The sequence below is a fragment of the Podarcis melisellensis genome (genome assembly GCF_964234715.1).
Source record: "Podarcis melisellensis genome assembly, chromosome: 11".
Classification (NCBI taxonomy): domain Eukaryota; kingdom Metazoa; phylum Chordata; class Lepidosauria; order Squamata; family Lacertidae; genus Podarcis; species Podarcis melisellensis.
Window position 1 is genome coordinate 32,090,663 of NC_138543.1, and position 27,391 is coordinate 32,118,053.

At 41.2% G+C, this 27,391-nt stretch overlaps 1 protein-coding gene across 7 annotated transcripts in view; it reads right to left on the reverse strand.

Moving 5' to 3' along the window:
• The window catches only part of XRCC4 (X-ray repair cross complementing 4), a 108,662-nt gene that overhangs the window by 71,029 nt on the left and 10,242 nt on the right, over positions 1–27,391 (reverse strand). For all 7 annotated transcript variants that reach the window (XR_014172836.1, XM_081930225.1, XM_081930223.1 and 4 more), the window contains one exon: positions 23,773–23,963. Coding sequence is in view for 6 of the 7 variants with exons in the window: in XM_081930225.1 (XP_081786351.1) it covers positions 23,773–23,963 (191 nt within the window). In the remaining variant the exon portion in view is untranslated. The remainder of the gene's footprint in view (positions 1–23,772; positions 23,964–27,391) is intronic.

The following is a 27,391-nucleotide window of genomic DNA, read 5'->3' on the forward strand; positions in this document are numbered from 1 at the left end:
TGTGTGCAAGCCTATCTCACACCCCAAAATTAGCCCCTTAGGTGAAGTGGAAGACTCTTGTGTTGAAGAATGAATAGACTGCCAGGCCAGCTAGCTTCCATATATCAGAATGGAAACATATCATTTTATCTTTTGCCTAAGGCAGCCTCAGGCAGTCAACCCTAGCCTTATAACAGGTGTAAACAACCCAGTTTTCACATAGGCCTCTCAAGGTTGCCAAATAATAAGCAGTCAATTAACAACATCAGACCATCAACCGTCACAACCAGAATGTGAGCTGCAAAGTTATATAAATATAGATTTGTGCTTGCTATCATGCTTGCAATATGCTGTCAAAGCACACAAAGTTGGCAAAAGTAATAATTAAGACTTCCAGCACTTTTAAGAAAAGCAACAGCACACCAACATATGATGTAGTAGCAGCTACATAAATAGGAGCATGTTAAAACTACATCTCAATTGGCCATATTTATAAAAAGGCAAAGCCAGACTGGTTTTTTAAAAAGCCTTAATAAAACACAACTGAAACGTCTAGCATAATAAATGTCAGGTATGCAGAGAACATGTCTTGGGAACTACTTCCCTTTCAGGTGTTGACCTTTTCATTTGAGAAGTAATGGAAACTATATAAAGTACCTCTTAAACATACCACTGAAATTAATACGACAGTGGTGTGCAGTAATTTAAACCCAACTCCTTTTGAATATACAGTAATCAGAAAGTGAAAATCTCAACCATTGTGGAGGCTTTTACATTTTTGTGTTTTGGTTCCTAGCGTGGAAAGTCAATGTATACCCCCGTGAATATGAATAAGCATGAGATAATGCCTAGACTGAGGCAAAATATACATGTTTCTAAATTAAGTACTACAAACAATTTTCCAGTATGAGTAATAACATTATGTTCCTTTCAAATAACTATAGCCTGTTTTCTTGGTGCTTCTTACTGGGCTCCTCCAGGAAGAAAGGCAGGATATAAATTGAATTATTAATGCTCATAATACTAATATTTTACAAAATCCTACTGAAGTTCCAAACTGCATCCAGCTAGAATTGTCTAGTAAATTATGTATAGATCACCTATTAGCAATTACAAACCTCTCTAAAGACTTTATCCTTAAAGTATTAGCATTCAGTATTATTTGTATTATTAATAACATTATTATTTAATTTTTTATCTATTTTTATAGCTTTTTAATTTTGACAAAGTAATAATCGTAAATAAATAAGAATAAAAATGTGCACCCCACCACCGAGACCATTCCATTGTAACTATCCAACCTCCTAAAATTTCAACACCTCTTGCGATGGTTTGACCCCTGTCCATTTTAACAGTACAAATTCTACAAACGCCCTCCATATCTCCTCAGAATCATTTCTCCTGCATATTCCCTGTCTTACCTTAATGGCACATTCAGTATTATTTTAAGGCTTTTGAATCATCACTTTCTATATTAATATATTGGGAAGTTCATGTGTAAACATTTCAATAATCTATATGGTGGGAAGATTAGGAAAGATTCTGCTTTATTGATAGACTCCTTATCCTTGCAGAAAAATATTTCTGCAACCCCAAAAGCTAGCTGGCACCAAGGATTGCAGATGGACATTGCCCTCATACTGGTAGGAAATATCATGGTGAGTGGACAGTGAGAGGAAGTATCTACTGTTATAGTTTTACAGTTTCTATAGCCTGTCATCAAATCTAAAGGCAGATATTTTCTATCAGTCAGTTTTGTGTGAGAAGGCTATTTCATAGGCGAAGGAGGAAAATGAAAGAACATAGGACAGGAAACTGGAAGGCAGTTTTTGGAATACATAAGGAAAACATTGCTGTAGATTGGTTAACATGCAATATTTTCTTCTAGCCTACAAAGCAAAACTAATTCAGTACACAATATTAGGATTGTGTCATAAAATTCTCTTGAGGAAAACTGGGAGATACTTCACAGTGAAACAAGAGGAAATTCTGGCAACTATGAAAACAACATTTCTATCAAAACCAATTGGATAGTGCTAACTGTGCAAGAGGTCAGCAACAGTTTTCCTTACTTAAACAAATATCCTCGACTAAGGATAAACTTGAATGCAATAAGATTGTGTACCCTTCTCTATAGTCAATTACAAGTCCACTTTGCCACTGTAAAACACAAGTTTTCAGATTCTTTGTTCTGAAGAGGAGAAACAGTCCGTGAACCCACATGTAACATATATGCTTAATATAATAGCCAGTTCTTAGGTTTTCTTAATGCACCAGTTGTATCTTCCATTCATTACTTCTCTCAACCTCTATTTGCTCATCAACCTCTATACAGCACAAGTGTGCTAATGGTGCTAATGGGAATTTTAGTCCAAAAGATCTGAAGGATGCCAGCTTGGAGAAGACTGTCTTATGTTAAACAAGAGTAGCATGTCCAGTATAAGAGGAATGCACTCTAACTTATTGGAAAAAAAGCAAATTTAATTACTTAATTAAAAATTAGAAGGGTGATCACTTAGCAAATTAACATGTTAGCATTTCTTACTATATACCGTATTTTTCACCCTATAGGACACACTTTTCCCCCTACAAAAATGAAGGGGAAATCTGTGTGGGTCCTATGGGGCGAATACAGGCTTTCGCTGAAGCTTGGAGAGCGAGAGGGGTCGGTGCGCACCGACCCCTCTCGCTCTCCAGGCTTCAGGAAGCTATCAGCAAGCTTGGGGAGCCTGCGGGAGTTCCCGCAGGGCTCCCCACACCGCGGATAGCAGCCTGCCGCCCGGCGCGCAATGCACCCTGAAGCAGAGCGCCCCGTGCGCTGTGTAGACATCCGCAGCGTGGGGAGCCCTATGGGAGTTCCCACAGGGCTCCCTACGCTGCGGATAGCAGCCTGCCGCCCGGCGCGCCCTCAAGCAGAGCGCCCCTCGTGCCAGGCAGACATCCGCAGCATGGGCTCCCTAGGCTGTGGATAGCAGCCTGCTGCACGGAGCGCGGGGCGCGCTGAAGCAGAGCACCCCGCGCTTCGGGCAGACATCGGCCAGCCCCACAAGCTTGGGGGACAGCGGGGAGGCACAGCACCGCCATCTCGCTGTTCCCCGACCTGGTTTGGAGGCTGGTGCTGGGGAGAAGCTCGGGGGACAGCGGGGAGGCGGAGCGCCGCCATACCGCTGTTCCCCGACCTGGTTTGGTTTCCCCGACCTGGTTTGGGGGGGGGAAATAAAGGGGAATTTTTTTCCCTTTATTTCCCCCCCAAAAAACTAGGTGCGTCCTATGGGACGAAAAATACGGTAATGAAATTGTACAAGTGTCATCATGCAACAGTTTGCTTGGCCACAGATGGGTGGCGCTGTAAACTACAGTGGAATAAGAGGAAGTGAATGAATGGCCCAGGCAACCAGCAGCAGGAAGCCTGCTCTGCTGGCTCTCTTGGTTCAGAAATGGGGAACTTTTGGCCCTCTAGACATTGTCTAATCAGTCCCAGCCAGCATGGCCAATGGTCAGGAATGAAGGAAGCTAAAGTCCAAAACACCGGGTTGAGGAAGGCTGTGCTAACATCACAAAGAAACATCACACCTGGATGGTCGCAGGTTCCTTATACCTGAGTGATGTGCCATAACGGCACTGTAGAGAAGGAGTGAGGAAATGCATAATGCCACGTTCATGCATTTAAACAGCCATTCATGCATTTAAAAAGGAGTTTCGTTGGATGTCTCGCCTCCAAGACTCTGATCCCATTTAGCTTTCAAGATCAGAATATGCAGTCACAGTCTGGCAGGATACAATGTGCTAGTAAGCCAGTGTTATCACTGTTTCCAGAGACGTTGCTGTTCAATTTCAGTGAAGTACACGGTGGTATTTTGTGGTAACTATGTAAATAATGTCCCTGCTGCCCAGCACCTAGCCATTAATGGTCATTAAAAACAAAGATCTAATTCAACCTTAGTACAATATCGGCTACCACACAGATGAGAAGTATGAACTTCAGCTGAAAAAAGTTTAAAAGCATTTTGAATCAGTACAATTTCAGAGGGGGGTATATATGTTTACAATGCCTAGCCATTAAGCAGCAGTTACAGAAAATCTGTGATGTCAAGGACTTCATTATATTTGTGTGTGCAAGTTGAATTACAACAGCTGTGCCAAGGTTAACAAAGGTGGTACCCGAGGGAGAGTCATTTCATTGATTTATTTATTGGGGGCTTAACCTAAAATGTATGTTGTATACAAAGTACACATTTGAGAAAAACGGTGTCCAAACTTTTAGTGTTTTACTCAGATCAAGTTTTTACAGGAAACATTACTTTACTTTTTCTTTCAGCTGCATACAACAAAAGTTTAGAAAATAATCATTTTACGTTAATTAACTCAAGCCGTATTTTGGATTAGCGTACCCTGGTTACTACATACATAGCACAAGAAGACTGAATGCTCATTTCTGCAACTGCACTCTGAGTTACAAACAGCTTGACAGAATCAAGAGCACATCCTCTGTGCAGCGGGGTTCACATTTCCTCTACTGTGGCAAAGTTTTCTATACTTCTTTAGCAAATTGAATGAATATCTGTTTGGGAAATATGCCTTTTCTGAAATGACGCCACAGAAAATCCTGTTGCACGGTTATTTGCAAGGAAGCTCCACTGAACTCAGAGGCATTTACTTCTTAACAAACACCCATTTATTTGAGCAAACACCTCATGTAAACGCTCCGTTTCTAAAAATGCTTTTAGTGTCAACAATGGTCGTGAAAATTCAGGAACATCCAAAGCACAAGGTTGAAGCCTGAACACCAATTTCCCCTTCCCCTTGTCTCTATTGCTGTTGGAGCCTTTAAGAACTGCACCAGAATATGAGGGAGTGGAGGAGCAGGAGACAGCATCAGCCAAAATCTGTTTGCTATTTCCTGCTTGGCTCTTTTTAGGAACTAGCTGCTAGTTAATATTATTTATTAATACTGTACCTGACCACACTGGAAAGTTTTATCATATCTGACTCTGATTTATTATATATTTTTAAAAACTGATAAATAACATTGATTTAGATATGTTTAAATGGTTGTTATTTAATAATGAATTTTAAATGTCAGGCAGATTTGTATTATTTATATATAGCCTAGGGAGCAACAAGCAGCTCCTGATTTTACAGTCCACACAAGGTGGGACTGAAAGAAATCTTAAATTGTGAGCGACCTTCTGGGAGCCAGAGGGGGGTGGAGCTAATCACAAAAGTGTGCAAAGGTTGTGACTCCTACCTTTGTGTGACATTTTACACTCCAGCCATGCAAATAGCAGAGATTTCCACATGCCCAAATACATACACCTCTCTCCATCCTCCTTTCACGGAGGCAAGAGACATTATCAGTTACAGAACACATTCCAGCCAATCGAAAGCATTCAAGAGCAGTGGCGTAGCGTGGGGGGTGCGGGGGGGCCGGCCGCACCGGGCACAACATCTGGGGGTTAGGGTTAGGGGGCGCAAATCCACGGGTTAGGGGGCGTAAATCCACGGGTTAGGGGGCACAAATTACTTGCCTTGCCCCGGGTGCTGACAACCCATGCTACGCCACTGTTCAAGAGGGTGGCCTCTGAGAGATGGTATTGTCTGGAGATAGTCCCAAGGGCCAGACAGAAAGTACTGGAGGGCCACATTTGGGCCTTGGGTTCCCTGCCCCTGTCTTAGATGTACTACAATGACAGCCATTAAAACAAAATTTAAAGTCCTAAAATATTTCTACTGTCAAATTAGTTAATTTAACTTGGACCTGGCTGCTTGCAAGGCAAAAAAAACCAGTAGAACCAAAGTTCATTAAGGCTTAAACAAATTGAAATCTATACAGCTGCCCTACATACCAAAGTCCTTGGTATCAAGAAGTCTGCTGTCTTAATACAGTGGTACCTCGGGTTACATACACCTCAGGTTACATACGCTTCAGGTTACAGACTCCGCTAACCCAGAAATAGTACCTCGGGTTAAGAACTTTGCTTCAGGATGAGAACAGAAATTTTGCTCCAGCGGCGCGGCGGCAGCGGGAGGCCCCATTAGCTAAAGTGGTGCTTCAGGTTAAGAACAGTTTCAGGTTAAGAACGGACCTCCGGAACGAATTAAGTACTTAACCCAAGGTACCACTGTACAGTTCAATTCTTCCACATTTTGCATCATGTTAGACACATGTGAAACAGGACAAATGAATGAAGGAAACTTAAATTGCTTCCATCTCAGAAAGCTGATAATGGTATGTATGATATTAAAGGTAAAGGTACCCCTGCCCGTACGAGCCAGTCATGTCCGACTCTAGGGTTGTGCGCCCATCTCACTTAAGAGGCCGGGGGCCAGCGCTGTCCGGAGACACTTTCGGGTCACGTGGCCAGCGTGACAAAGCTGCTCTGGCGAGCCGGCACCAACGCAGCACACGGAAACGCCGTTTACCTTCCCGCTAGAAAGCGGTCCCTATTTATCTACTTGCACTTAAGAGTGCTTTCGAACTGCTGAGTGGGCAGGAGCTGGGACCGAAAGACGGGAGCTCACCTCGCCGTGGGGATTCGAACCGCCGACCATGCGATCGGCAAGCCCTAGGCGCTGTAGTTTTACCCACAGCGCCACCCGCGTCCCTCATATGTATGATATTAGGGAAGAGCAAAACATTTTTTCACATGCAAACAGTCCCAAACCATTCCGGGGTATTCCTTTAAACAAATGGAATGTGAGGAAACCCGATCATCATAAATCCAAGTGGCAGCAAGTGTGATTACTGCAGTGTCTGGAAGACATGCATTCACAACCACATCCACAATCACAGCATTGGCAGTACATCTGTGCCTTGTACTCTTACAACATGATTTTCCACTTCTTTTCTTCATGTCGGGGCAGGGGGGGGGGAAGCATTTGAAGCCCAATCTTATTCAGAAGTAAACCCCTTTGATTTCAATAGGGCTTACTCCCAGGTAAGTGGGCATAATTTTGTGACCTAGGTCAGTCAATATTTTAACTTACCTAATTATAACAATAGGCATTTAAATTGAAAACGGTAGAATTCCTTGGGGAATATTCATTCAGGTATATGAGCTTCACCAAGCACTAGCATGCATGTCATTAAAGTGAATTTTATTGGGCCAATTTAAGTTTGAAAGAGCTTTGCAAGATTGTTTTCTTGCTTTATAAAAGCCAAAGTCTAATCAGCACTAGTGAAAAAGTCAAAAGTGATCTGAAATGAGTAGGTCAGTGATGTAAGCTTTTCCACTGCTCCTCTCCAGTCTGTGACTAACCTGGATAGGTCACTCTATGATGAACTAAAACAATCCATACTCCAGCATGGCTACTGGCTTCTCTTCAGTAACAATATTCAACTCTCTTTCTAAGATAAGGCGATATCCATACCTTGCTTTTTCTAAATCTGACCCCATAGAATGGACAGAAACATAGGTAATAATTACTAATAAGTTCTGAAATGATTGCCTGTTTTAATTTCTTTGATTCTTTTAGTGCTTGATTTTTGTATTGGGTGGTGGTAGTTAAGGTAAAGGTACCCCTGCCGTACGGGCCAGTCGTGACCGACTCTGGGGTTGCGTGCTCATCTCGCTTAAGAGGCCGGGAGCCAGCGCTGTCCGAAGACACTTCTGGGTCACATGGCCAGCGTGACGAAGCTGCTCTGGCGAGCCAGCACCAGCGCAGTGCACGGAAACGCCGTTACCTTCCTGCTATAAAGCAGTACCTATTTATCTACTTGCACTTAGGGGTGCTTTCAAACTGTTAGGTGGGCAGGAGCTGGGACCGAACGACAGGAGCTCACCCTGCCGCGGGGATTCGAACCACTGACCATACAATTGGCAAGTCCTAGGCACTGAGGTTTTACCCACAGCGCCACCCGCGTCCCATTTATTTATTGTTTTCATTTTTTTGTACCTTCTGCAGGAGCACTGGGCTAGAAATTAAAATAATGCTCCATCTAATGCAGGGGTAGTTAACCTTTTTATACCTACTGCCCACTAATGCCTCTTTCTTGATGGTAAAATTTCCTTACCGACTACCAGTGCTTGATGGAACGAAGATTCAGCTTGTACTGTAGAACCCCCTACTGCCCACTTAGAATCCTGAAACGCCCACTAGCGGGCGGTAGGGACCAGGCTGACAACCCCTGATCTAATGCAATGCTCCACCATGTCAAGGGACATAAGATATCCCTTGGAATGCCTCCTTGTGCAACCATCAGCTCTGCAAGATAGGAAGGCTTGATTCACAGCTTGATCACAACAGAAATGCAGTGTTCAGCTTTAAATTGGACAGCCCATTCTCCACTCTTCTCTTGCCCTTTCAACGAAGCACTCTCTTGGACAATGTCATGACAATGCTGACTGGCTACAGAAACTTTTAACTCAACTCCCATACAAAGATTTATCCACTAGGGTATTTGCACCATTGCCCATCCCCTCCAAGGTTTTTGCAACAAGGAAGTAGCAGGTGACATCACAAGATCACACAGTGAGTCAACAAGTACGTAATGAAGGGCAAAATTGTATTTTGGACAAATACAAACCTGGGTGGAGATTACCGTCCAAGATGAACGACTTAAATATTTTTTTCAGTTTACAAAGCTGATACAATTCATGGGTGCTGTCTCGTTACCACAGCAATGCACGGTCTGTTTACTTTAAATATTACAGCTTAAGAACATTTTTAGAAAGAGTTTTTTCCCCTGCACAATCGAGCCAAAAGGAACACAAAAGGCTAAATGCGTGAAGAATTAGTGAGATCCAAAATGAACTTCAGCCAATCCCACAAGCTTTCGGGACGAAAAAGCTGAACTGCAGCTGTTCTAGCTTAATGCAGGGATATATTGACCAACATGTTTCCGCTATCATTTTCCCAACTTAAAAAGAAAAGAAAAAGAGTAGCAATATGCAGGATGCAGGCTGTAAAATAGTAAATGGCAGGGAAACATTTAAAAAAAATTATACCCAAGGTAGAATCAACAGCTATTTCTTTCAGTTAATTTGTAAAGGGTTGTTGGCAAAGTGCGGGAGTGGGGGGAGAAAAGAGGAAATCTGGTTCAAGGAGCAGGAAATGGAAGCAAGGAGTTTGGAAAAAACAGGGATGAAATTAAAAGTTTCAATTTCAAACTTTTAGACAATGCAATGTTAAGGCACACTATATTACATGTGTAGTTTCTCTTTGCATTGGCGGCTTTTATTTTTTGCTCACTTGCTTGCCTCTACCCTTCTCAGACAGCAGCCAAGTTAGCCCTGGAGCAGGAGACAAGACTATAGCCCTGGCTCCTTCCTATGGCCAGGCCTACACATCCTTCTGTTTTCACTCAGGAATATCACAAAAACTAGCTGCCTTGATCAGCTGCGGCCAGGGGCGTAGGAAAGGGGGTGCAGGCCGTCCCGGTTGTCATCCTGAAGGGGGTGACATTCAGCATGCCCCACACTGCCCGCGACTCCCCCAAGCCCAGCGAGCAGCAAAGCTGTAGGCTTGGGAGTCGGGGAGCGCCAAATGTCACCCCCCCTTCAGCCTGAAGAGGCGGTGACATTCGGCGCAGCCCCCCCCCCAATACCAAGATCGGCCCAATATGACTTTCCATGGTAAGAGGCATTGCAAGGTATTAGAATACAAAACATCAACATGCATTTGAATCTGCGTCCTGCGCCCGTCACCTTGCAACATACGTGAGGTTACATTGTATGTGATTTCAGATTTATATGCAATCCCTGCAATCAAAACAACCTGGAACTGCTTCCGCATGAATACCCCTACCTTTCTGAAGCTGATGCACTAGGAAAACCCAGTGTGGAAAGAGCTTTTAAGCTCTCCGCCTTGTGCGCATTTAATTTGTGCAGTTTCAGCTGGTTGGCTACCAAGCACAAATGTGTGCAATGCAAGTTGCCTATGTATTTATTCAGATGTAACCCTCAGAACGCAGGTGGCACTCTAGTCTACACCACTGAGCCTAGCGCTTGCCGATCGGTAAGTGGGTGGTTCAAATCCCCGTGACCAGGTGAGCTCCCGTTGTTCGGTCCCTGCTCCTGCCCACCTAGTAGTTCAAAAGCACGTCAAATGCAAGTAGATAAATAGGTACCGATCCAACGGGAAGGTAAACGCTGTTTCCGTGCGCTGCTCTGGTTCGCCAGAAGCGGCTTAGTCATGCTGGCCACATGAACCGGAAAGCTGTACGCTCCCTCGGCCTATAGAGCGAGATGAGCGCCGCAACCCCAGAGTCATCCACGACTGGACCTTATGGTCAGGGGTCCCTTTACCTTTTAACCCTCAGAAAAATGAAAATAAGCCAATTTCAGTTTTGCCTATGAATGCATGCATATGTTAACCAAAGCAGAGGTGAGTAACCTGTGTCCCTCTGGATGTTTCTGGGCTTACATGCTCCATCATCCCTGATCATTAGGAGTCCAACAACATTCGAAGAGCCACAAGTTTCCTACTCCTGAATTGAAGAAAAAACTTGTTTTAGTATATTTGACCTTGTTCACAGACTCAGCACTCTTGTTTATCTCTTTATTTACAAAATGTATATATACCACGATTGTATCCTGAATGTAATTTACAAATGTTTCAACAGAGATCTTCAAATAAGAACAAATTGCTATTTTTCAAGCACAGGTCTGAGGCTCTGTTTCTTCCCCTTCACTTCCATTTCAATGAATTAGTCATGCTTTATCAGCTTGCCCTCATAGGACATTCAAGGACAGGACATCTTGTTATCAAGGCCATAACATTGTGAAATCCTAAAGTCAACATATATGAATAAACTTTTTTGTTTCATTATCCAAATCAGACTCAAGTTCCTCTTCCAAAGTGCCAAGGTTCGTAAGAAGGCATAACAAGAGATTAGAAACCTTTGGAAAGATCCCCACTTTGATCCATGGTCTGTAATATTTTCTCAAGCAGAGAAAGTAATAAAAGTTCTGATAAACTGCAAGAAGTTCTGTGTAACTATGACTGCTCTCATGATACTTGAGCATGGAGTTTTTACTGTGCCAAGCACTTCCAATGGGCTCATGAAAGCATGATCTTGCTCTCTGGTTGTAGGTGTCTAAAACAAGTTTCCAGAAATGAAAAAGTCACCGAGTTCACAACGCAGTAAGAACCGCTAGAAAACATGACTATTTGGTATATAAATTATTTGGCACCCGATATATTGCTTTGCAGGACGCTGTTATAACAAGAGCAAATTTCTGGCCTCTGTACTTCCAAGTAGCATATTCAGTATCACATCTACAATAACCTTTAATCCAATCACATTTCTTCATCTAACATGTGAATGGCTAGTTCATTCATGATAATGTCCTGGTTCACACATCCCACGAAGCCATAGTTTAAACAATGGTTTAAAGTGATGAGCAAACTGGGCCAATTACACACAGCACTATTGCCTTCAGGCAGGTTTCAGTTCCGTTTTCTCAAGGATGCCTATTTTTCCCCCCAGATAGGGAGAGATGCAACATTCAATAATGAACCTGAAATATGCTTTCATTCCCTGCTCCTTAGTACTCCTGAATTATGAATTTGCATGCTGTCATGGACTGGCTGGCTGCAAAAGAGTGGTGGGAGGCAGCAGCTAGGGAACCCCCCAAGGGAATGCTCAGGGGAAGAAGGCTCAGAGTCAGGATACTGGTGGTGGGACAATGATGCACGATCAGAAGGAGCCCCATCAGCCCCAGCCAGTGCAAGCTGGAGCGGATGAGATTTCTAGTCCAAAGCAGCTGAAAAGTGTGAGGTTGACAAAGGCTACTATAAGTGGTCTTCATTATTTATTAAGATTTCCATCCCTACTTTCCACTAAAATTAATACTTCTACCGAAACATGTTTTACCACATGGGAAATGAATGAACAATATTGAGTTTCCTTTTGCACTCCCTTATAACATGTAGTTTTAATACACATGGACCTCTTCACATAACTGCTTCAAACCTTGAAACACTGTTGGCATTTGTCTGTCTCAAGAGACAATGGAGTGCACCTCTGAAGGTGCAGTCAAACCACTGGAGAATCCCAGGGCCTGCTGCGGCTGCAGACCAGTAACTCATAACTGCTGCCTCTCATGTAGTTTTTGCTGCAGTAGCAGGACCAAAGTGACCTCTCCAGGGTTCAAGCCTGAGCAGCGTATATGGAAGTCCTTAGGCTGCCCAGGCAACGACCCCCCCCCAGCCTTGCTGATGTGGTTCAAAGGAAAGGAAAGCAATACATTTGGCACCAGCTTGGCTGCAGGAGTTACCAGAAGGAAGCATATAATGCGCCATCCAACTACCTTAGGGACTGCGCTCCTCACAAAGATATATTGCAAGGCAGCGGAGGCTTCGAAGCAGTTTTCCTTTTCCTAGATGGGCTACCGTCCCAGGTTGCCCCTCACTTCCTTCTACAGCTCATGCAGAAACTGCCTTCTTGACTGTTGGACCCACTATTGGCCTTGTCCACTCAATCCACTTGAGCCTGTCTTCACATCCAGGGGAAGTCCCTAGCTCACTGAATGTTTGAGATCCATCAGCTACCCCTGGTATAGGAGGCCAGTCAAAGCCGTTCCTGAGGTGTGGCCGCTGGCTCCAAACTCACACAGGCAATAATTATGTGAGTCATCCAGTTTGCCCTCACTCTCTGCTTTTGGCACACAACCAGTTGACTGACAGTTTGTTTTACCTTAGAGGAGAGTGTGTTATTTTGTGGTGTACATTAGGAACATGCCTATGGACAGAAAGGTTAGGACTGAATCAAAGGACAGAACTTCCCTGTTTCTTACACTACTAATGGCTGGGACCCTGAAAAAATGTAAGAAAAAAATTATCCGCATGGCTGGGCCCAACACTTTAGACCTGTGAGCAAATTTTGGGTCAAAGTACTTTTGTGTAAGGGGGGGTAATATTTAAAAAGACCCCACAATTTCTGGTCAGACTCCATCAATACTAAACCAAGCTACTGTTCCTAAAAGGTGGAGTCCATATGACATTATTTGCACAGAGGACTATCCCTTAAGTGTATGCTGCTAAGTAATACCAGAACAATAATACAACTATCAACCTATTTTGTAAAAAGTGAGTATCACGCAGAAAGGACCTTTGGTAATCAAGAGCTTGTGGACATCATGCATGACCAGACCTTCCTTGCCCCCACTATTATGAATTGGTTTCAAAACTCCTCTTTATTTTAAAGTAGTTTTCAACGTGGGAGGTTCCCTTTGCAGGGTGGGGGAGACTCCAGCCAGGCATTTTTCTGGATCACAGCCATTACAACTGGAAAACTACAATGAAATTTTATACCAGCAGGTTGTGAGAAACGCAGAGCTGAACAACAAGGACCAGCATTAAGCCGATACAAGCATTCACGGATGACAATTACTTCCGTTTTATTTTTCCTTAAGTGCTTTAATGTTTTGGCCACTGTCCAAACTATAAAATCTGATATGAGTAAGTCCTCTGCCCAAAACTTCTTTAGCAGCCCACCCCACCCCCTCGCCAACTTAGAAAACTGTTGTGCAGGGGGCGGAGGGGAATTAGAGGAGATTCAAGCAAATGTACACTTAATTTTTATCCTGGCAATGTACTTGCTACATACTTGTTGTCCTTGTTGTCTATCTCTAGGAGGTGGCCTTGATTAAAGCTCATTGTTCAGGAAACTAAATACATGTGTTTCTAGATAGCATAAATATACGGCAATGACTAAACAACATTTGAGGAACACATGCAGCACTGGAAGCATGCCAGGCACAAACCTTTGTGCTTAAAATGTTATACAAATACTGTCTGGCACGTCTGATTTAAATTACATGGCAATTAAAATCCACAAGCTTTCAATATCCCTGGGTTTAACCCGTCATGGCTATCATCACTACTCTAAAGGCAGCATTAGCCCTAAAGGTCTTCTTCTGGTCACAGATGACTATAAATTTCCTTGCCTGGTTATGATCAAGCATTTTAAAAAGATTACTTAACAAATAGAAAGATCTGCACCTTGGATGTTTCCCTTTGGTTTAGTTTCTGGTTCTTAAGCACAGAAAGTGAACACCACAACCATGTAAGGTAACTGGGATTGTGACCGCAAGCACACCTTTAAGTTCCACGAGCAAAGCAACGTGGGACATTGCAACTGTGCCAGATATGGGTAAAGTGGGAGCAGACACAGAGGGAAACCATGCTGTAGCAGTGCAAAAATAAAATCCCAAAGCATACTAAGGAATACTAAGGGAAAACATATTATGACCAGACGCCAACAAAGGGCCATAGCCCAAAGAGATACCACAGAGAGCAGGCAGACACACACAAATGGCAATGCCACGCTATCTACCAACCATGAAAAAAAGCTGACAAGTTTTGATATGGACGTACCCCTCTGATACCCACATTTACATGAACACCACTTAATTCTCTGGCACCATCTGCTTCACATAAAGAGCCAATGAACATTCTCTGCTGCCATGTGCTGGTGTAGCAAACAGCACTCAGCAAGCACCAACAGAATAGCATGAAGTTTGCCCCCCTCTCCATATTGGAGGGATCCTAGCAAGCGCTTTCTCAAGAACTTAGCTAATTGCTTACATACTCCTCAAAACTGTATTTCTCTCTCTCTCTCCATATAAATTTTATGCTCCAAGTTCAAAATATTCATTATTTTCATATCATCATACAAAAATGTTTTTTTTTATGAGGAGTATGAATAATGTTTGCTAGTTTAAGTTTCATATCAACAGCTGTTAAATCTTTCGGAAATTATCTGGCTAGGAGTGCTTTTTCCCATCTGTCTGATAAGTCAGAAGGCCAGATGCAAAGAAGAGTTGCAAACTTAACATAAAAGCTTTTGTTGAAAAAGAATGAACTTCAACCCTATTGACAAAACCTGCAACAAGTGGACCAAACACCATAGCTAAGAGATTAGAGCTAGCAGACTGGGGATGCTGGGTTGAAAAAATACTCTTGGTCACATATGCCACCTAAATATAAAAGCCAGGTCCAGAAACACCAAACACCAAAAATTCCCAAGCTATAAACCAGATCCTTCAATAAATAATAACCACAACCAGAAGTTCAACTAGCCACAAATCACTAACATCTCAGTCATATCTAGAGTGAGCTCGTCCTCAGGTGTTCATCTAACCCATTACTGACGCCAGATACCAGATTCACTGAACCACCATCTCACTAAGAGCCACATATTTCTGACACTGAATTCCAAATCCCTGTCCAGTAAATTGTCCAGCAGATATTAAACAGTGAAAGAAAAAATGCATAGCTTTGAGATGAAGCGATAGTCTCTTTGTATTAAGTTCTGGAACTTGCTCAACAGATAAGTGGAAACATTACAAAACAGTGCTCCCTGCTCCCAACCTTGTCAGGTGATCCAGAAAAGTCTGTGGTCAATGACCTACCCACATCCAACAAATGGCTACAAAACAAAACATCACTGGTGTAAAACAGTTTTCTTAGATTAGAAATATAGTAAATGCTCTTAAAACGTTTTTAATAATTTAGGTAGGTAAACAAGATGAACCACAATGTTAATTACTTCTTCACATGACAGATCTTTCATTTATGAAATCTCACTACAAAATATTATGATGGCCACTAGTTTAGATGTTTTTGCAATACAGTACTAGCTAATAACTATACAAATTTACAAAGGATGGTCCGTCAATGGCTGTAAACATAAGGCTTGAAGTGCTGCCATAATTTTTGGACTTGAAGCTTGCAGTATACAAGTATTTCAAAAAGCAGCCACTGGAGAAGGGATTTGGCTACAACATGGTGAGGAGGATAATTTTACCCTGCACCTCCACCTTAGAAGCTGCTGTTAGCTGCAGAGACAAAAATGCTAAGGTTCAGGAACTGACACTGCTAACCAGAACTGTGGTGAATTTAAATCAGAGATTTGGCAGAGGGGCAAAGAGCAAAACCATCTATAGTGTGGCCAGAATCCAAATAGTCCTGGAATGACTTTTATGATACAAAAAGACCCTGCATACTATTCTCTCTTTAGTAGGTGCCTTCTTAAACAACAGCAGCAGCAGCAGCGAGCGAATAAACAAGCATGGCACTGATTCAAAACTGCCCCCACCCTTTTATCACCCTTTTTATCATTCTCACATGTCTTCCCTAGACTCCCATGTTTGTAAGAAAAAAAATTAAGTTCTTTTTGAATCCAGCCATAAATATCATAAATGTGACAAAATGTCCTGTTAACTGTTCCAGTTTCCCTGCTTCCGTTAACTGTTCCGGTTACCCAGCCATGCCCTTGCCAAGCGTACTCCATTCCAGTCGTCTTTCTACCTGATTTCTGATCCCCTAAACCCCACAGTCAGCATTTGGTGGCCACTGAGCATGCTCACTGCACAATGGGCTGTTTGGGGGAATTCACTTTAGAGATTGACTTCCTCTTCCCCATACACATGCACATCTGGGCTCCCCCAAACATGCTGGGTTCCCCAGAGCTTTCACATGGGTGGTCCCATTTTTGTTACATATGCATTGGCACTCAAGCCTGACTATCAGAAATAGAAGCAATGAGGATTTAATTTTTTTGTGCAACCAATAAATTTAAACATTTGCCTTTATGAATGTGAAACGCTAGAAATTCACAGTTTGAGTCTGAAGCTGTTTCCATAGTATCTAATAGGGCATGAGTTCCTTCTTTGAAGATGCAGAATACTGGCAAAGGCAAATTGTAGGCAAAAAAACATTTTACGTCCTGTAGGTTTATATTTTTTTTAAAAAATAACAATATGAATGTGGCAGAGCAGTCACGATGCACTTGATGTTCCATAATCATCTCTTTCTTCTCTTTCTCTCTTCCTCCCTCTGTGGAAACCAAGTCTTGTCACCAGCCCATGATTTAAAGATTTTCCTCATGACAAGAAGTTATTTTAACGCAGCTGAACAAGAAAATGTAAACACTGACTTGAAATATCAAGAGCTATAATGCCCAGCATGTATCCCAAAACAGGAAAGCACAACTCAGAGCCTTTGGGTCCTTGACATTACCATATGGGAAACTCCAAAATGCACACAGATTCTAGCTGGTAGTAGTGCAGAGGGATATGTGAAAATATACGCATGCATATATGGTGATGCTTTGATCCATTTGAAAATTAAAATTATCCTTCTGTCCTGTGACCTGTATTTTAAGAACACACTACAAAAAAGATGGACAAGCTGAAACAAATTATGTGGGTTTCTTTCTTCAGCCTAGTAAATCATGTCGTTTTCCGCATGCTGACAGAACTTCATTGACTAAAATTTTAGCAATGTTCTTAGGCGGGGGTGGAGGCAGAAAGAAAATACAATACTTGCCACCTTATTATACAGAAAGGTTTGCTAGCCCTCAAATGCTGCTTATCAAGAGGTCTTTAATCAATTTAATTGCCACCTCCAATGAGAAAGTCTTGCAGGAGTCCCATTTATTTGTTATGTGCAGAGAGTTCCTAGCTGAAGTACTTGGAAAGATTTACTTCCAAGTGGTCACCTACTTAGATCAAACAGTAAATCACTGACTCTTGTTATGGTGTTTGTTTAGGTGGCAGCAGTTTAGCTGGCCGAGCCTCAATGGCCCCTTACTGAGTTCTCAGTGTGTGTGGCCCATTTTGCTCTGCAGCTGCTTTGACACACAAGCCCTACTGTGTACCAAGCCTATTGTTATTTTAATGCAATTCTCAACAGTCTAGTTTGCCCTTACCAGTCTAAAAGCGTTTCCAAAGAGCAGCATGTTAAAAACTCTTAAGACAAAAGACAGCTGTCTTAAGAGGCAAACTCATTAATAATTGGTATTATATAATTTAGTGGCTTCAGATGCAATTAATACAGATCTCTAGTATTTTCTGGTATACGAAAGCCTCGTGTCCTTTAGCTGAAAGTTCAGTGGACTTAGAACAAAGCATTTCACAAAAACAGAGGCAGTGTTATATACTTCTTCTATTTCTTCATAACATAGTTTAAACCACACAATAATTGATTTGAACATTACTTTTGGCTATCAAACTATTATGAAGTTGTAACATTCTGTCTACAGTATAGAAAATCCTCTTCTTCCATGGGAAGAATTATTGGTAGCAACTGCAACCTTTCTTTATCAATTCTCTACATTGCACATTAATATCATCTTCTGACACACATCAAATACAATTTCACAGCATCCCGCATAGATCTAGGATATCATAATCAGAAAGGCAAAGGAAGTTTTCTTTTGCTGTATTCATTAAAGTCAAATTATTACTATTATTATTTATTGAATTTATATACCGCCCTATACCCAATACAGTGGTACCTCGGGTTACATACACTTCAGGTTACATATGCTTCAGGTTACAGACTCCGCTAACCCAGAAATAATACCTCGGGTTAAGAACAGAAATCATGCTCCGGCGGCGCGGCGACAGCAGGAGGCGCCATTAGCTAAAGTGGTGCTTCAGGTTAAGTACAGTTTCAGGTTAAGTACGGACATCTGGAACGAATTAAATACTTAACCCGAGGTACCACTGTAGTCTCAGGGTGGTTCACAGAACAAAATCAAAATATAAAACCACAAAACAGGAACCCCCAATTCCTAATCTATTTGAGTCTCATAAAGCAAAAAATCAAACTGCCAAAAAAGAAATAAGTTCTATTGGTGCAGCTGTTGGAGATGTAGATTTGAATGTGACTCCAATTGCACATCTTAGCGGGCCCAGTGTTGAAATCAACACTCACAAGGCATTGAAGATCAAATTTTATGAGGACTAGCTTGAATTGTGAATTGACTCCAATGAATTGTACTTCACTAAAACATCATTGCTTGGAAGATTTTTCAGGTCTGCCCCATGTGTGGGCTAGCTGTTACAGAATTATAAATTTCTAGGATGCAAAACACCTAATTAGGTCATGAAATGCATTTCAATGCCAATGCAAGACTGCTTCAAGGCGCAGATTTTCCAATGCTTTGTCTAGTTTATTGCAGAATGACTCAAACTAAACTACCACTATTTCCTCCAGCAAGTATTTCCAAAGACATACAGATTTTGCCAACTGTACATGTTCCCCAGTCAACAGCCCTTATTTTCCTTTCCTTTATTTTAACTTATTACATCTAATATAGCAGATAAAATTAACTGGGTTACCCCGAAATTTTCAACTAAAGGAGGCCCATACTATGTTATGCTCCCCAGACCCCCTTCCTGATTAGTATAGTTATGCAAATTATCCACATGCTTAGCGGGTTAACTTTTAACAACCCATCACTATTATCCATCCCGTTATGAAAAATGTTAACACTTCAAAAGCGCAGATAATGCCACTGGTTAATGTCATCACCACTATACAAGACTGTCCGCCTCAATCATACCTAGATTTCCTTATCTAAATCCCCATCGAACCATGAAGCTGACTGGGTGGCCTTGGGCAAGCCACTGGGTTGTCATGAAGATAACACACACAAATGTCAGAATACAAATGTGATGAGTAAAAAATAAAATTAGGTTTCAAAAAAAATTGTTACCCTGGCTTCTCATTCTTGAACACATTTATGTGGAAGCACGGTCTATTTTTATTTCAGCTGTAACCAGTGCTGTCCCTGGACCAGGAGAGCTTAACCACAGTAATTCTGGCACATTTGAAGACAGGAGGGAGACTCTGTTAGTATATCACATCTCTGCTCTGCAACTGGTTGACAATTTTCAACCAAGCCAGGTTCAAGGTGTTGCTATTCATATATAAAGCCCTTAACAGTATGGGACCAGTTTACTTGTGGGATCGTCTTATCCCATATATGCTCACTTGACTGCTTCAATTTTTGAAACTGGTATTGTATCAGGTGCCACATAATATGCATTCTTGTAAAAAAAATCAATATTTTAGTCTAGCAGCACCTACACTTTGGAAGTCCTTGCCTAATGACATCAGGCAAGCGCCATCACTGTACTCTCTCGTGGTTGCTCAAAACATTTTTGTTTAGGAAAGCCTTTCCAGACATATAGAAGTTACATGTGTTTTATTTTTTTTATTATTATTATTAATTAATTTTTATTAATTATTCCGTGAAGAGAAACAAAGACTGACGCACAAGCAAAGAGAAAAAAACACAAAAAAGAAAAAGGTAAAAAACATACAAAGAAAATAAGTAAAAAGTACACAAAATTTTTGTTTTCATAACACTCCTGTAACATAGCCATTTCTTTCAGGACTTCCTTCAGCTTGGCCGCAAATCATTCGAAGCAGTAAATAAAGTTACACGTTTCATCGTTTATATTGTCATTGTATCTAATTTTGTTTTCTATTTGCTTTACACAATAACCCATGGTCTTTCACAGTACATCTTTAAATCCCTTTAGCGTTATTTGTCCTTCACTAATACATTCCAGATAATCTACGTACTTTCCCCAATCCTTGATGAACACTTGGTCTTTTATATATCTAATTTTCCCCGTTAATTTATCGAGCTCTGCGTATTCCGATAATTTAGATCTCCACTCCTCCACTGTTGGGGTTTCCTGCTGTTTCCACCTCTGGGCTATTACAACCCTTGCAGCCGTAACCACATAGTATACCAATCTACAATCTTCCTTTTTTATCTCTTGTCGTAGTATCCCTAATAGAAAAAATTCCGGTTTCTTTATGAACGTGTACTTTAATATCTTTTTTAATTCCGTATATACTTTCTCCCAGAACTGTTTCACCCTTCCACACTCCCACCACATATGGTAGAAGGAGCCCTCTGCATCTTTACACCTCCAGCACTTGTTATCCACCTTATACATTTTTGAGAGTTTCATGGGTGTCAAATGCCACCTATAGAACATCTTCATGACATTTTCCTTTATCACAGTACACGCCGTAAAGTTCAACCCATCCCTCCATAATTTCTCCCAGTCCTCAAATTGTATACTATGACCTATATCCTTTGCCCAGCGGATCATCACTGATTTGACTTCCTCATCACCTAAGTTCCAATCTAACAACATCCTGTACATCTTAGATATAATTTTCACTTTGTTGTTTATTATCTCCGTCTGGAATTTAGAATCGTTGTCTGCATAGCCTCTTTCTTTAATATCTTTGCTAAGCATCTGGTTCACCTGTTGATGGTGAAGCCAATCATAGACATGTTCTTTTATTTGTTCGTAAGGTTTAGTTCTCCATTTCCCATCTACCTTAATTACTAACTGATTGTATGTTGCCCAGTTGCTTCTCATATTAGTGGTTTTTATACTTGTTATTTCAAGAGGTGATAGCCAGTGTGGTGTTTTCGGCTCTAACAAGTTTTTATATCTTTCCCACACTTCAATTAACGGCCCTCTGAAGATATGGTTTCCAAACCCCTTATGCGCTTTCATTTTATTCTTCCACAAATAGGCATGCCAGCCAAAGCAGTTATCGAAGCCCTCCAGATCCAGTAGCTCCGTATTTACCAGTTTAACCCAGTCTTTTAACCAACTTAGGCATGATGCCTCGTAGTACAATTTCAGATCTGGCAGGGCAAAGCCCCCCCTTTCCTTTACGTCTGTTAGTAGTTTGAATTGAATCCTGGGTCTTCTGCCCTGCCATATAAATCTTGAAACTGTCCTCTGCCATTCTTTAAAGATCCGAGTCCCCTTTATTATAGGAATAGACTGAAATAAGAACATTAATCTTGATAGGACATTCATCTTAATTATATTAATCCTTCCCCATAATGACAGTTTTAACCGTCCCCATTTCTCTAAATCTCTCTTTATTTCCCTCCACATCGGCTCATAATTATTTTTAAATAGGTCTATGTTTTTGGGTGTTAACCAGATGCCGAGGTATTTGACTTTTTTGACCATCTCTATCTGCGATTGCTGTTGGATTGATTCTATTGTCCTTAAATCTACATTTTGCATTTTGCAACTAAGGTCATCAGCGAAGGCCTTAGTTTAGTTACATGTGTTTTAATCTTGCTTTCAGCTTATTGTTGTTTCCAATTATTTGTGAACGTTTAAAAAAATACCTCTGTGACTGTCCTTTACTGAAAACGTCATATGTTATTGTACATGGGTTTGAGGCTTTATTACAATCAAGTGATAGATAAATTTTGTTGAAATAAATAAAGTCAAAGGACTTATTTCCAATGATGTACACTAAAGAGTGCAGCCAGATCTTATTGCAGTTTTCATGCATAGCCTTGATGAGCACAGCTTCCCAGGTCTAGTCTGCTTGCCTGGTAAGCCACCTTTTGGAACCTACGTGGTTCAGTGAGACTAGAACTATGGAAATAGAACTACAGAAAGGAATCTCAGTAGGGACAAATATCAGATTCTACACTTAGGTTTGAAGAACCAGCTGCACAAATACAAGATAGGAGACACCTGGATTGCCAGTACTACATGTGGAAAGGATCTAGGGAGTCTTAGAAGACCCCAAGCTTAACATGAGTCCAGAGCGTGATGCAGCAGAAAAAAAGCTAATGCTATTCCAGGCTGCATCAACAGAAGTAAATTGTCCTGATTAAGGGGACAGTATACTTTATTCTTCCTTGGTCAGACCACACCTGGAGTACTGTGTCCAGTTCTGGGCATCACACTTGAGGAAGGATATGGACAAACTGGAATGTGTGCAGAAGAGGGCGACCAAGATGATCATAGGTCTGGAAACCAAGCTTTATGAGGAACAGTGAAGGGAATTTGATAAGTTTTTCCTGGTAAAGAGACAGAGGAGAAAGGATAGCTATCTTCAAATATTGAAAGGGCTGTTACAAGAAGAATGGAGCAAGCTTGTTTTCTCCTGCTCCAAAGGACGTGACCTCAAGTTACACAAAAGGAAAATTCTGACTAAACATCAGAAATAACTTTCTGACAGTAAGAGCTGTTTAACAGTGGAACAGACTCCCATGAGAGGTGGTGGACTGAGGCCATCTATCATGGATGCTTTAGTTAAAATTTCTGTATTGCAGGGGATTAGACTAGATGGCCCTCAAGGTCCCTTCAAACTCTACAATTCTATGGTGCAGATAGGTAGTTATTTCCTCAAAAAAGTGCCTATTTCCCCTGAAACAAACACGTATAAGTTTTCGAACATAAAAGTGGAAAGCATAGGGCACTGCTGGGCAGGAGAAATAGAAGATGGTAAAACGGCAGAGGAAAGATTTCTGATCTTTCTCTCTCTCATACATATCCACAGGTATCACATTAGTGTCTATGGCCTGAGAAGTTGTTTTTAAGTAAAATAAATAGATGAAGCATTAAAGGACAAAACTACATAAAATTAACATCATGTGTAGCTTTGAGTGTGAGTTATTGAAGAAATGTTAGTGACTAAAATCCATATAAAAGGTTTACCACCAGGTCTGAAAAAAGTTAGAGATCTGGCAAGCCTCTGTTTACCTCATGTGATAAATATTTTTATTTATCAATGCTAGTAACTTACAAGAAACTTCTGTCATTTTTCAAATCACGCCAGATAGTCTATAGTGGTAAAGCAATAAATTAATTTAAATTCATTCAAATTATGTTCCCAAGAGGAGGGTAAATACAAAGCTACATTATAATTTAAGCCGTTCCCATAGCTTTCATTGTTATTGCCTTCATCAGAGTAACTATATAGCCTTTTACTCCTTGGGATTCAGACAACAACTCAAACTTAATGTATGTTTAACAAAATGATTTCTTGCTTTACTTAAATTTTGGAATCAAGAAGTCAAAGAAATCCTTATACTGATTAAAAATAACCTCACAGATCTTACCCCTTTCAGAATTATTGAAAAATAAAGTTTAAGGAATTGCTGTGCAGTGTCCACCATATTACTGAAGATTAATGGTCTACTATACTGAAACTCTCTTGGGAAAACCATAATGTAACAATTCTTAATAAAGCAATACTTACAGAAACATCTTTCAGATTCTTTTCATAAGAAAAATTGAGGCACTCTCCATCCACTCCTCCTTTAGAAATATCAAAATTGTATTTGTCTGCCAGTCCTCCTTCAAATAACAACACTTTTTTAAGCTCTCCAATGTATTTCTCTCGCTCCATTTCCATATCAGCAGCTTCCTTGGAAATATCTTCCTCAGGCACTGTTAGAAGATTCCACACACATTTTTGTCACAATGCAGTTTCTTCAAAGTACAGAATAAGGCAAGACATGGTTGGTTTTATATTCCATCCCCTATCACATTTTGTAATTTACCAAACACTTTATAGGTCAATTTATTGCTGCTGACTGCTGAAGCAAGTAATTAAAAATCACCACAATGATTCAAAAGTTTCTAAAGCTAAAGAAATATGAACTGCCTGATGATATCCAGGTAAGGCACACATAAACCCACTAAAATAAAATGGTTTAGGTGCACATAACTCTGCAAGGATTATAGCCTGAAATCCAGGATTCGAACCAAACCTCACAGGATTAGAGGACCTTTCTAGAGAGCTCAGTAGTATTTGAATCAGCTCTCCTCTTTAATGCTCCTTATCTTCTTTTTTTTAACCATTACAACTCAATTTAGTTTTTGCTCGCCCCATCTGAAGTTACGCTATGATTTCAAAGCCCATTTCACAATCCTATGTTAAGGAAAGCATCAAACCAAAACATGTGGATGATTTGAAGAGTAAACAAGTACGCACTTTGGCACTGGTCTTGATAGCGTAAGCTCAACATTTCTACTTAGAAGTAAACACTATGGGCTTAGTAAACATATGCCTGGGATCAGATAATTTGATATCTCCCTTTTATATTCCACTGCAATGTATTTTAATGTTATTATTCAATTATTTTTTGTGCTCCTTTTCTTTCTTAACTCTTACACTCAACCCAATTCACAAATAAAGTTAGGTTTAGTTCAACAGGTCTTCCAACACCAGCATGTACCGCCACCCAGATTTCAACACTGATCCATTTAAGGGCCATCCTGCACATTTATTGATCCTTGTGGTGAGCCATTTCTCCATGGTGACACCCTGCACATTCCATTAATATGTATCACCCCTCTTCTTAATGACTAGGAGTCAGGGCCAGTACCAGCACCTGACACCCTTGGGCAACTGCTGAGGCCTCAGCCCCACAGCAGAGTTGAGTGCCAGTATCTGGTCCAAGCTCCCCTTTAAAACATCTGACCTGACAGTCGGATCAACTGCCGTATTAATTCCCCAGCCCCATCTAGCTGTCAAATTCATTTCATATAATGCTCCTATATAGCAGGGGTGGCCAACTCCCAAGAGACTGCAATCTACTCACAGAATTAAAAACTGGCAGTGATCTACCCCCGGGTTTTGGGGGGTTCAGGTCAAAGTTGTTGAGCTTTTTTAATGGAGGAGAGCCACATTTTGGGGGAGTTCAAAGTTTAGCTGTTGGCCATTTTTAGGGAGAAAGGGTGACAGCCACTCACCAACAGATCGCTGGGGAAACAAACAGCCTCACTAAACTCTGTACAGTGGTACCAAGGGTTAAGAACTTAATTCGTTCCAGAGGTCCGTTCTTAACCTGAAACTGTTCTTAACCTGAAGCACCACTTTAGTAAATGTGGCCTCCTGCTGCTGCCGCAACGCCGGAGCACGATTTCTGTTCTCATCCTGAAGCAAAGTTCTTAACCTGAGGTATTATTTCTGGGTTAGCGGAGTCTGTAACCTGAAGTGTATGTAACCTGAAACGTATGTAACCCGAGGTACCACTGTATGCCATATTCCGTTCTACAGATTGTGCAACAATGGAGGATGGAGCTTTACCAGCGCTAAGGAAAGGGACCTAACGAACCTCCCGGGGGTCTACCAGTAGATCGCGATCGACCTGTTGGACATCCCTGCTATATAGCATCACTCTGGGGCATTGTGGGAAATTCTAATGGTGGTTAGACTGAGCTGCCAAGTGCTGTTTGTAATACAGCAGCCAGGTAAACCCAATAGGGCCAATTGACAAATGAAGAGGCTCCTCAAAGGATGCATTTTCCCCAGTGTTAGAAACTGAGATACGAAAGCAAGGAGCTAAATGGCACCTTAAACCTAGGCTATGGGTACAGCAACAGAATGTCTAGAAGTGCTTTTAAATAACAAGAATACAAAACTGAAAATGAACGAACTGCAGCTAAAATATTATGTTCATTTTTCATATGGTCTAGTTCTTCCCATGCCCACCCCCTAATATTCTTAAGAGTGTCTCTTCTCCAGTCTTCAGGGAATAACTGGAAGTGGGGAGGCAGAAAAAATTCCTCCTTCCACTCTGCAGTTTTAATCTGAAATCTTAGGCGCAGTACTATGCCCAGAGCTCAAAAATTGCTCATGTTAATGAAATTCCCTGTCACAAAATGCGCCTAGAACAATGGGAGTTTTGAACACTGTTTGACCAGGGCCATCTGACACCTGGTAAAAATTTCTGTTTTAATAAGCATCCATAGTTGTTATGGAATTTTTCAATGGCTAAGTATTAATTAGGAAGATTAAATTCGTTTGTTTTATGTATGTAAATTTGCTTTTTTCTTTCTTTTTTTCTGTATTTTCTTCTTTCTTAATTGTTTTTTTGTTTAATTTTCTTTTTGTAGTATGAGATTGTAAATTCTTTGTAAATTCAATGTAAAAGTGTGTAATTTAAATTAATAAAGATTATTTTTTTAAAGGAAATTTTCAATGGCATCTGTAATTCCCACAACAGTTTTGCAGAGTAATACTATAGAATACAATCAAGCATGAAAAGGAACCATGGGAAAATGGCTCACAATGAAAATCAGATGTGTAGATTATTGATGCCCATTAATCATTGGGAGGGTGACAAGCATTAGGATTTAGCAACTTGCACCCACCCACATATGATGATCACCAGAACAATTGCTTCCCACACTTGGGAGCACAAAACAGGCATAAAGAAAGGACCCGCAAACAGACTTACTTTACATACACATATGTGTAATACTCTTCCTGCCAACAAGCTCTAGGAGGTCACTTCAAATACTTGACATTTCGTAAACCACTTAATCTCTAAAGCTATATATGCAGAACAGTCATTTATATCCAGGCATGAACCAATAAGACATTTGAGATTTCTCTTCTGTGTCACCCCATGAGTCAAGCCACTGCTCAGTTTAAAAGGAGATTGCCCTGCCAACTCTGGGTAATTCAGTGATGAAAACCTAAAAAGAACACCATGGCTCTTCCTCAGTTTCCCTACACACACTAGTTCCATTGGACTGCAACCTGAATGGAACAATGGCAGAAGTGATCATTAGGAGCTGTGGGGGCTGCAAAGGTTCAGCAGTATGCTGATGACACACAGCTCCACATCTTCATAGCACCTGAGTCAGGAAAGGCTATGCAATATCTAGTCCACTTCCTGGATATAACAGTAGACTAAATGAGGGCCAATAAACTAAGTTTGAATCCTTGGCAGATGCAGGCACTGCGGGTGGGTGGTTCCCATGTCCAGGAAATTGGTTGGTTGCCTGTTCTGGACAGGGTTGCATGCTTTCTGAAAGGTTTGCAGTTTGTGGCTGCTCATGGATCCATCTGTGTTGTGGGAGGC